Source organism: Juglans regia, chromosome 2 (assembly GCF_001411555.2).
Source record: "Juglans regia cultivar Chandler chromosome 2, Walnut 2.0, whole genome shotgun sequence".
Taxonomy (NCBI): domain Eukaryota; kingdom Viridiplantae; phylum Streptophyta; class Magnoliopsida; order Fagales; family Juglandaceae; genus Juglans; species Juglans regia.
The window spans coordinates 31,829,750-31,841,884 of NC_049902.1; the positions used below are offsets into that span (position 1 = coordinate 31,829,750).

General features: G+C 36.7%; 1 protein-coding gene across 1 annotated transcript; it reads left to right on the top strand.

Annotated features, from left to right (window-relative positions):
- Positions 1 to 7,824: 7,824 nt before the first annotated feature.
- LOC108999758 (cucumisin-like) lies at positions 7,825 to 11,765 on the top strand. The gene is made up of 10 exons (XM_035687819.1): positions 7,825 to 7,911; positions 8,014 to 8,102; positions 8,345 to 8,442; positions 8,525 to 8,665; positions 8,780 to 8,879; positions 9,194 to 9,707; positions 9,810 to 10,156; positions 10,256 to 10,367; positions 10,473 to 10,686; positions 10,944 to 11,765. The coding sequence occupies exons 1-10, from the start codon at positions 7,825 to 7,827 to the stop codon at positions 11,570 to 11,572; spliced, it is 2,331 nt and encodes a 776-aa protein (XP_035543712.1). The 3' UTR covers positions 11,573 to 11,765.
- The last annotated feature ends 370 nt before the right edge of the window (positions 11,766 to 12,135 follow it).

Consider the following 12,135-nt stretch of genomic DNA (forward strand, 5'->3'; position numbering starts at 1 on the left):
AGAAAAATTAGAAGAAAATGAAAGATAATTTAAACAAACAAAATAAAACTAAGATATGTAAAATGCATGTCTTAAACTAATGATGTACAGAAAGTTAAATGCAAGTGAGTAGTGTGCCTTTCACTTGATGTCACACACACCAATGATTTTCCTTAAAAACTCAAACCATAAACCATCTAAAAGTTTAGTTAACAAGTCAGTTAATTGATGCTTGGTGGACACATGATCCAAATACACCATTTTAGACTCGACCAAGTCTCTTATGAAATGATGCCTAATATCTATATGCTTGGTCCTAAAATACTGAATAGGATTCTTTGAGATACTAATAGTACTAGGATTATCACAATAAATACTCATAGTATCTTGAGAGAACCTGTAGTCTTCAAGCATCTTTTTCATCCATAGCAGTTATGTGCAACAACTTCCTATTGTTATATACTCGGCTTCAGCTGTAGACAAGACAATTGAATTTTACTTTTTGCTCATCCAAGCTACAAGATTACCACCAACATAGAAACAACCCCCAGAATTACTTTTTCTATCATCAGCATTCCTGGCCCAATCAACATCCGAATAGCCATCTAGTGTAAAGTTAGTGTCCTTAGAATACCAAATCTCATAATCAACATTTGCATTTAAATATTTAACTATTCTTTTTACTACTGTAAGATGGGATTCCTTAGGATTAGCTTGAGACCTAACACATACATCAACACTAAAGGTTATATCAGGTCTACTAGCTGTAATGTAAAGTAGACTTCCTATCATGCTACTGTAGAGAGTAGGGTCAATATTTTTACCTGTAGGATATGTGCTGATCTTTACTGAAGTGCTCATAGGAGCACGAGCATGACTCTTTCCTTCCATCTCAAATTTCTTAACAAGCTTTCTAGCATACTTAGATTATGAGATAAAAGTTTTTTCTTTAGTTTGTTTTTCTTGGATGCCCAAGAAAAAGTTTAGATCACCAATCATCTTCATTTTAAACTCAAATTTCATTTCAGTAGCAAAATCATATGAGAGTGAGTCGTGTATTGTTCCAAACACAATATCGTCAAAAGAAATTTGGGCAATGAGTAGTTGCTTACCTGATTTCCTAATGAAAAGTGTCCTATCAGCTTGTCCTCTAGTGAAACCATGTTCAAGTAAGTAGGCTGTCAATCTTCCATACCAAGCATGAGGTGCTTGTTTTAGCCTATAAAGTGCTTTCTTCAACCTGTACACATGGTCAAGATAGAGATTATTAGTAAAGCCTTTAGGTTGTTCAACATATACCTCTTCCTGTAGAAGTCCATTTAAGAATGCACTCTTGACATCCATTTGATATAATTTGAAATTTAACCATTTAAGAATGCACTCTTGACATCCATTTGATATAATTTGAAATTTAAATGGCAAGCGATGGCAAGAAGTAAGACAAATTCTAGACGAGCAACTACGGCAAAAGTTTCATCAAAATCAATCCCCTCCATTTGTGTGTAGCCTTGTGCAACTAGCCTTACTTTGTTTCTCACAATGGTTCCATGCTCATTGAACTTGTTCTTGAAGATCCACTTGGTTCCAATGATATCGTAATTTTCAGGTCTAGGAACCAACTCCCACACATCGTTCCTTGTGAATTGATGGAGTTCTTTTTGCGTGGCATTAATCCAACTTTCATTATTCAAAACTTCCTCAACTTTCTTGAGTTCAACCTGCAACAAATAACACACAAAAGAAGCTTGATTTATAGATTTTTTTCTAAGTCTCATAGCTTCATCTAGCTCACCAAGAATATTCTCTTTTGGATGATTGTGAGTAACCCTTGAAGAAGGTTCTTTGACCTACGGAGGAGGAGAGTTTTGAGATGTTTGCTCCAAGTGGTCTTCATCACTTTATTCTTGTGAATCCTCTTCAGTAGTTTGTACTAACTCTTTCAACTTTTCAAGTTCCCGTTTGGTAGTCTCAGCTGAAACACCATCTACAACCACATTGACAATTACTATTTTTGTCTGTAGATTGTAGACTCTCTAAGCCCTGATATTCAACGAATATCCAAAGAGCACTCTTTCATCACTCAAACTCACGATCATGCAAGATGTAGCATTTGATGTTGAAGACTCTAAAATACTTAACAATGAGCTTTTTATTCTTCCACAAACAATAAAAAATATGTTTGGTGCCAGGCCTTAAAACAACTCTATTCAAAATATGACTCGATGTATTCACAACTTCTCCCTAGAAATATAAGGCCATCTTTTTGCTACTCAACACGGTTCGTGCCATTTCTTGAATAGTCATATTTTTCCTTTTCACCTCTCCATTTTGTTGCGGAGTAATAAGAGCAGAAAATTCTTGATGAATGCCTTGTTCATCACAAAAAGAGGAAAAATTAGTACTCTCAAATTCTTTACCATGATCACTACGAATTCTAGAAATAGAAAGATCATTCTCTATTTGTAGTCTCTTGAACAGCTTCTTGGCAAAGTCAAATGCTTCAAAATTTTCTCTTAAAATGATAGTCCACATAAATCTGGAAAATTATCCACAACAACCATAATGTACTTCTTTCCACCTAGACTTTCGGTTTGTGTTGGACCCATCAAATCCATGTGAAACAGATAGAGTGGTCGAAAGGTGGGAATAGCAAAAAATTTCTTGTGTTGAGCTCTTGTTTGTTTTTCCTTCTTGCATGATCCACAAACCATCTTCTTGACTTTAAGAGACTTAGGCAACCCAACAACAACTTATCTTTTGAAAATTTTTGATAAGTCTCTAAAGTTGATATGGCCAAGTCGTTGATGTCACAGATCGGCTTCATCTAATAAAACTCTATGACAACTCAAATTTGATGTTGTGGAGACTCCATAGTAATTGTCTAATGTTCTAATGCCCTTTAGAATCCATTCTCTAGCTTGGTTGTAGACATTACACTCATCCTTTGAAAACCGCACAGAGAAATCATCATCACAAAATTAACTGATGCTAAGCAAGTTAGCTTTAAGGCTGCTAACAAATAAAACATTATGAAGAATATGTAGTTCAGGTATTTCAGTACTCAATCTTCCTTCAACAATGGACTTGCTACCATCTCCAAAGGTCACGATGCCTCCACTAATGTACTCAATATTCTTGAATAAGGCCTTGTCTCCAAACATATGTCTTGAGCATGCGTTGCCCAGGTTCAAAAGGCTTGTCCATTGATTTAAAGGCTGCGTGAGCAACTAAACATATGGCATCCTCTTTAACCACCCATTTTGCTTTGAGTTTTGACCTATTCTTTTCATCAACACCACTTTTATGATCTTTTCTTTGTTGTGAAGGTAAAATTCTAATAGTTCACCAAGCTTGAAACTTATAGAGGTTATTTAATGACTTAACTCTTCAACTTGATTTTCTAGTCTTTTTTTTTTCTTTCACCTCCATTTTTCTGCATTTTGCTCAAATTAAAGTGATATGACCTTATATGGCCATAAATTCCACAATGATGACAAATAGAAACAAACTTACTTTCAAACTTACATCGATTGAACTTCTTTGAGGTTGATATTCGATGAGACTTTTCAGAGTGATTTGAATTTGACACGACTTCATTCGGAGCACCCACAACTTGGCTTAATTCCTTTAACGAAGATAATACACTTAGAGGTAGTGGCAGCGGATAATGAGGCTAGAGATTCTTTGCCTTGGGAAGGTTTGTACCTCAATCCAGTACGATCACAACTGGACTTTTGAAAGCTTAACATCTTATCCAATTTCTGAGTTGTAGATTTTTGTTGACACTCTTGAGAATTTTTTAGTTCTTTTCTACTGCCTCCTTTTGAGCCTTCAACATCGATATTTCAACTTTAGAAATTTTCAGTGCTTCCGAAAGATTGTTCTTTTCATGAAACTTCTCAGAGTGATTTGACTTTGACACAACTTCATTTGGAGTATCCACAACTTGGTTTCCTTTAACAAAGACAATAACCTTAGAGGTAGTGGTAGCGGAAGATGAGGCTAGAGATTATTTGCCCTGGGAAGGTTTGTACCCCAATCCAGTATGATCACAGCTGGATTTTTGAAAGATTAACATCTCATCCAATTTTTGAGTTGCAGATTTTTGTGGCATTCTTAAGAATTTCTAAGTTCTTTTTCTAGTGCCTCATTTTGAGCCTTCAACCTCGATATTCAACTTCATAAATTTTCAGTACTTCCAAAAGATTGTTATTTTCATTCTTCACGACTGTGAGTTTGTTGTACAACTTCTTGTTAGTTTTTTTCAGCTTGAACACTTCTTCACATAAGTCATTATAAGCTTCTTGTATACTCAGCTCATGATCAGCATCAACAAAAGCTATGTCCGAGTCACTGTCATCATATTCACTCTCAGATTTTGTTAGCACAATTTCATGAAAATCACCAACAACAATGGAAAAATCCATAAAATAATTTTCATCATCAAACGATGAATTAGAAATTTCAGATTCTGAACTATCACTAAGTGTGACATTTAGTGTTTTTCCCTTGTTTTTCTTAAAATTTAAGCAGTCAACTCTTATGTTGCCATATCCTGAACATTCATGGCACTTTATTTTGTTTCTTTTCTCAAATTTCTCTCTATTCCATTTTTCAGAATCATTCTTCTTTGAAGGAAATTTCTTACCTTGTTTTTGCTTTCCACTAGCTGTCTTGTTAAACAAGAATTTTCTGAATTTCCTTGCAATGAGAATTATATCCTCATCGTTCAAATTCTCTTCATAAAAAAAATCTTCTCGATCTTCTTTCACAGTTTTTAAAACAATAGACTTACGTTTTCTTGTTTGAGGAAATGAAGAATCATATGTTTGCAAAGAACCAATCAGTTCTTCAACCTTGATAGCATTCAAATCCTTACTTTTCTCAATAACAGTCACCTTTGGGCGAAATCTTTCGAGCAAGGACCTTAAAACCTTCCTTTCAACTCTTGAGTCTTCCACTTTTTCTCCGAGATTAAACCTAGAATTTACAATATCGTTAAGTTTAGCATAGAAATCATTAAAACTCTCATCTTCCAGTATCTTAATCTCTTTAAATTTTGAGGTTAACAACTGTAATTTTGAATTTTTTACAATTCTTGTCCCCTCATATGTAACCTACAAAATATCTCACGCTTCTTTAGCAATCTCATACATGAAAATTCTTTTAAATTCTTTAAGAGATACAATCAATGAAGATAGCATTAAGTCATTTGTTATTCCAATTACAGTTGTTAATCTCATCTCTCGTCCAAACATCAAGAGTTGTCTCGGATTTAGTCTATCATCATTCAACCGCATACCACAAACGTTCATCCAACGATTTGAGGAAAGCCCTCATATGAACTTTTCAATATGCATAGTTTTCCCTATCAAAGTGTGGTGGGGCTGTCAATGATGACGACATGATCTATAGGGGCATGGATCACACTTGAATGAGTGAACCACGCTCTGATGCCAATTAAAATTACCCAAGTATCCATGTATGGTAATACAATGTTCTACCAATTCACTCAAAAAATTAGTTAGTTGTCAATCACGTGATTGTTTAATAATAATAAAGAAATAACATAAAGTAAATAAATTGCTTAAGGCCAATCTTGGTATCGAAGAGAACCCTTTTAAAGAACTCTTTAAAGGTAAAACTCTACAGGATAGTCAAACTCAGAAAAATCAATTTTATTAGTGAAAATCAATTACAAGCAAGTCTCAATTACAAAACTTTTATCAATTGACTCTCTTACTTGACACGACAAATGACATGTTTGTCTCTACTGCAGTAGCAACCAGAACCTCTAATAATCTTCAAATATTGACTTTTCTCCTGTGAGCTCCAGTAGCTGAATCACGATCAGTCAATCTCCAACATGGAGCACAAATACTCTCAAAGAGAGAAAAAAATAACTAAAAAATTCTCAAGAGAATTTCACACTCAAGTACTCGGAATATACTCTCCGATATCTCCAAGCTGAAAATCCTCAAGTCACTTATCCAATCGAATCCAAACCATAAATAACCAAAAAGGAGTTAAATTGTATTAGGACTTTGCTGACGAAATAGTTTGATCGCAGTAGGACTCTGCTGACGAGATGATGACACCTGGTGCTAATTCTTCCTAGCAGATGCAGTTTTTCATTCAAACTCTTCTCTAGATAATTAGAGTCCTTAAAACTCGATTTTTCATACTCTTGACTTATCTAAAACACTATCTAATAACTTCTAGATAAACTGAAAATGGTTATAGATAAAGTCAAAATATTTTACATTCATCCAACTTACAAAACATCAAGTAAAATCTATCAATCTAGTCACTTAATCCCAACCAAAATCTTGCATTTACAATACCGTTTTGCACATATCCTTTGAAGAGTCTTAACAAATCACATCATATTTATTTTATTCCAAGTCAAATGAAAACCACAATGACCTTGCTATTAGTATAGAAAGACCCGACGAATATATGGACATTCTTACTGGAGACTATTTTGTTTTGAGGAAAGCAAGATAAAGCTATATAACCCTGCAATTTAGGGGTGTTAAATTGTGTTAACAGGTCGTGTTTGTGTCGTGTCAATGCATGTATATTATACTATAAGAATAAACTCGAACACGACCCGTTAAGCTTATAGTATCAAAATCTCAAACCCTAACACGACCCATTAACATAACGTATCGTATCGTGTCAACCCGTTTTAACCCATTAGTGAATACTACAAAATAGGTTAACACAACACGACCCGATCTGTTTCAACTCGTTTATGTAAATGAGTTGAACAGACCCGAAATTAACTCATTTAACCTGATTAAGTTTAACATAATTTTATATAAAGGTTAAAATCACAATATCTATAAAAAAAAAATATATATATATATATAAAACTAACTACAAGTCCAAAACTACAATCCAAACAATACAATATCGAAATTAAAATCCCAACAATTTTAATTTTAGGTATAAGTGTATAATTGTAACTTTAGCTTTCTTAAAAGGTCAAAATGGGTTGACCTGTTATCAACCCGTTAAACAATCGTGTATTAATGAGTCAACCTATTTTGAGCCCAACCCGGTAAGACTAAACTCAAACTCATTATTATCGCGTCGTGTTCATATTGCATTAACGGATCGTTTCACATATTACCACCTCTCCCTTGCATGCACGAAGTATTACGGAACTTCCAGAGTGCAAGCAAGAGGAGGGGCCAGCCATTTACTAGAAAGAATTTTGATTTTGATTTTATTTTAATTATTATTATTATTATTTATTTTTTTATTTTTTTCGCAGAAGTGAAAGAAAATATAATGCTTAAATTGTGAATAACAACAAAACGTTTAAAGCTGGAACCATGCACCAAGAAACGAAAAGTTATATATCTTGAAGCAACCGCCAGATAATTAAAAATTTACGTAAGACTTAACAAGAATATTACAACGTCATAAAGCTTATTAATAGATCCAAGTGCTTAAGAGACGGCAAAACAACAATGATTTCCTTTTCTTTTTTTTGGCGTTTTCCATTTCAAGCTGGCTCTAGCTGGCTGTCTATATTTTCTTTTTCTCCTCAAACATTGTTTAACTCCAAAAGAACTCAATAGCATGGAAGTTATATATCTGTTCTTCTTCCCAAATCTCTTTTTAATAACATGATTAATTTGGCGACAATAACAAAAACTTTAAAATAGTTAAATATGGAGTTTAGCTACCGAAGCTACACAATGTGCACAAGGGAGAGACATAAGTACAAGTTTCAATGCATCTTCTTCTATAAATACTTCACACATTTAGTTTGAAATTAAGGCCATTAGCTTTAACACTTAGGTTCATCGACCTAAGTTACATATAACACCAATGGCCAAGGCAGGTTTAATTCATGTTCTTCTGTGCCCATTATTGCTTGTAGCTCTTCTGCAGAGCTGCCATGGCCAGGAAAGACAGGTAGATTGGTTTTATTAGCTTATTTATTAGATTTTGAATCTTGTAGAAACCAAGTCAATATGAGATCATCCTATTCAAATCATTTGTACGTGTTACTTTTAGGTCCACATTGTCTACATGGGAGAACTGCCTCGGGGAGATTTTTCTGGTGCATCAGCGCACCATTCCATGCTAGAAGAAGTACTCGGAAGGTTACTTCTTAAATGCTTTATTTTTGCATAACTTTTGTAGTTATAAATTAACACTGTATGCCTATACAGATAGTTTTATGAGCTTAATTCTAATGGTAGTTCAGAACCATGTAGGTTAAAAAACAATGAGTAGTCGACTGTCGAAGCTTATTATATGTAGGTTGCTAAGGTCAGGAGTGCCTACCGGAAATAACTTCTACTCTTTGAATTATAACAAGCATATACCTTTTTTCCAATGGCAGTACTTCATCTGCCAAAGAGTCACTAATCTACAGTTATGGGAAGAGTTTTAACGGGTTTGCCGCTAAATTAACTGATGATGAAGTTGCAAAGTTGTCAGGTGAGAATGCAAACAAGTCACAAGGAATAATATCATGTTAACAGTATGCTATGGGCTAAAAGCAATTGATCAATGTTTGCAGAAATGGAAGGTGTAATTTCAGTTTTTCCAGACCGTAAACTAAAGCTTCACACTACAAGGTCATGGGACTTCATGGGTGTCACAGAGCCCAGACGCGGAAGCCCTCAAGAAGGAGATGTCATTATTGGGCTCCTAGACACAGGCCAGTTTTCTATTGAGATCGAAACAGTTGCCACCAATATGATTTGCGTCAATAGCCAACGTACGCTATGTTTCAATAATGTGAAGTGTTTTTTCCACATCTTTTGTGGTGCAGGAATCTGGCCAGAATCTGAGAGCTTCAGTGATGAAGGACTCAGCCCTCCACCCAGTAAATGGAAGGGTGAGTGCCAAGGTGCCAACTTCACCTGCAACAAGTAAGCTCTCTTTCTCCTCACGAGTACTTAATCGAGCTTTAATTGGGCCTAAACAGCATTAGTGAAAATGAACAAAAGAGATCGTGGAAATTAACATTTTCAAACTCTTTTTTAGGACTGCATTCACATGATACCACTATCAAGATTGTGTGGTACTTATAGCAGACAACCAACAACGAAGAAGGGAACCATACTGATACTAATACTGACAAATGCAATATATATAGTCGATGCATGCACCGCAAGATCATCTTAGTTTGTTAAAATGTCATTCATCTTAGTTAGAAGCTCACTAAGATTTCTTAAACTCACAGCAAGATCATTGGAGCACGTTACTACAACAGTGACAACTCCGACGACGACACTGACTTTAAATCTCCAAGGGACTCTGAGGGTCATGGAACCCATACTTCCTCAACCGCTGCAGGAAGGGAGGTAGTTGGAGCGAGCTACTTTGGGCTAGCCGAAGGAACTGCAACAGGTGGAGTTCCTGGCGCAAGGATTGCCGTGTATAAAGTTTGCTGGTCATTCGGATGTTCTTCGGCAGATATCCTGGCAGCATTTGATGATGCAATAGCAGATGGAGTTGACGTTATTTCAGTGTCCCTTGGTTCTGACTTTCCCGGGCAATATTTTGAAGACCCAATTGCTATTGGATCTTTCCACGCCATGAGAAAAGGCATTTTGACCTCAGCTTCTGCTGGAAACTCAGGGCCTTTTCCGTCAACTGTCAGCAATTTCGCACCTTGGATACAAACTGTTGCTGCCAGCACCATTGACCGAAAATTTGTTGCCCAAGTTGCGCTTGGCAACGGACAAGTCTACACGGTGAGTTTTCCTATTTATGGTATTGAAGTTGTTTAATTCAAAAGAGCAATCCTCACTAATACCATGCATACTAATAATACTTTGAACGATATAATATTGAAGGGCGTCTCCGTTAATAGTTTTGATCTCAATGGAAAATCATTTCCCTTGATTTGGGGCGGAGGTGCTGTAAATTACTCTGCAGGAGCTGATACAACAATTTCGAAATTTTGCTTTCCTGGTGCACTAAATTCACACAAAGTTCAAGGAAAAATCGTCTTATGTGAAACTATCGACGGTATCCGCGGCATTTTCATAGCCAGCACCGGCGTTTCAATTGCCAATGGTGTGGGAACCATTATGGCTGCAGACTCATCCATCAATGATTTTGCCTTTAGTTACTCATTCCCAGCAACAGTAATCAGCACAGAAGATGGCCTCAAAGTTTTGGACTACATCAAATCAACAGAGTATATAAATTTCTATACTAATTAAATCTCTCCTTAAATAGAATCATAACTTCTAGATTCTCTACACCGTACTAATGAATTTATGCAAACCCTTGATAGAAACCCAATCGCAACTATTTTAGTCGGCGAGACATGGAAGGACGTCATGGCACCTTATGTTGTATCGTTTTCTTCCAGAGGACCAAACCCCATCACCCCAGACATTCTCAAGGTGATTGATGGATTTAATACCTAATGTACCAAGTTTTTTTGCACCTTTCGTTTAGTTTGAGAACTCGCTTTGATATGCCAACAATCTTGTCTGAATGACTTGTAGCCGGATCTGACCGCCCCTGGAGTGGACATTCTTGCTGCTTGGTCTCCCGTGGCACCACCTTCCATCGACTCTGAGGACACCAGGAGTGTCAAATTCAACGTAATTTCTGGCACATCCATGTCTTGCCCCCACGCTAGTGGTGCAGCTGCTTATGTTAAGGCTGTCCATCCAAACTGGTCCCCTGCCGCCATTAAATCTGCCCTCATGACCACAGGTGAAGTATCAAATAACTTGAGTTCATTCTGGAAACATGGCTAATTCGTATCATTTCCTAGGCTCCTATCCCTCACAATTAATATAGGAAAAAACACCTAATTTCTACAACAGACAGATTCAACAGACCTTCTTTCTACTGATTGGTTGGAACTTAAGAGTTATTGGCAAATAGCAAAATTAGTTACATTGGTGTGGTCTTCATTTGAGGAGACCGAGCTTGTTAGATTTCCCTAAACATATTTTTCTCATGAACAGCTTTCGTCGTGGACCCAAAGAAGCATGAAGACCTTGAATTCGCCTATGGATCAGGTCATATCAACCCATTGAAAGCCATAGACCCGGGGCTCATCTATGATGCATCTGAGGCAGACTACATTGACTTCCTCTGTAAGCAGGGCTACAATACCACCACGCTAAAACTCATCACAGGAGACAACAGCAGTTTCTGCACCACCACAGTACCTGGAAGAGCTTGGAGCCTCAATTATCCCTCATTCTCCATAGCCGTGGAAGATGGTTTGCCAATTAGAGCTGTGTTTAGTAGAACAGTCACCAACGTTGGCCCGCCAAACTCGACCTACACTCTCAGTTGGTCCATGCCTTCCTCTCTTACCGTTAGAGTGGAACCATCTGTCCTGTCATTCTCTGCCACTGGAGAGAAAAAGTCGTTTACTGTGGCGGTCTATGGCCCAAATATTGAACAGCAGCCGATCACATCAGGGACAATTACGTGGACTTATGGGGTTTTTGAGGTGAGAAGCCCACTTGTGGTTTACACAATTCTCCCTGGTTCTTCATTCTCCTTCTCCACGTCTCAGAATAAACCAAATTTCAAAGGTTCCTCCATGTTTCACAATAATGGGATACTTGGCGGCCACAAGTAAATTGCTCCCGGGTTCTGTATTCTCCTCCACATCTAAAACAAAGCCATATTTCAAAGGTTCCTCCATGTATAAGAATGGATACTTGGCCACAAATAATTGAACCTATATAATCTTTAATTTAGCATTGGTTAGCATTTAAGATGGCTTTTCAGCTTTGTATTGCCTTCACAAGATTGAGATGATGGTCGAATAAAACCGCTGAATGTTCTTGGCAACTCTCTCTCTCTCCCCCTCATTCAAGTTTCCGCCATAAGAATTGCTGACTTTGCTTCGCTTTAATTGCAATAACAAAACGCGCATAGATGACACTCTCGCATCATTTCAAGCGATAAAGAGAACAATTCATGCAGGTGTATATAGAAACCATCCATAATTCAAGCATCTCATCTGCTCAATTTGCACGTACACATGACACAAACAAAAATATCTTGCATGCTAATTAATTACAGACAAAACCTTCAAGATCTAGATAATTTGCTTAAACACAGATTCACATGCTACACATGTATAGCTGTCATGCATGTGTTTGATGAGAAATTCCTAAACCATTATGGAAAGGCCAG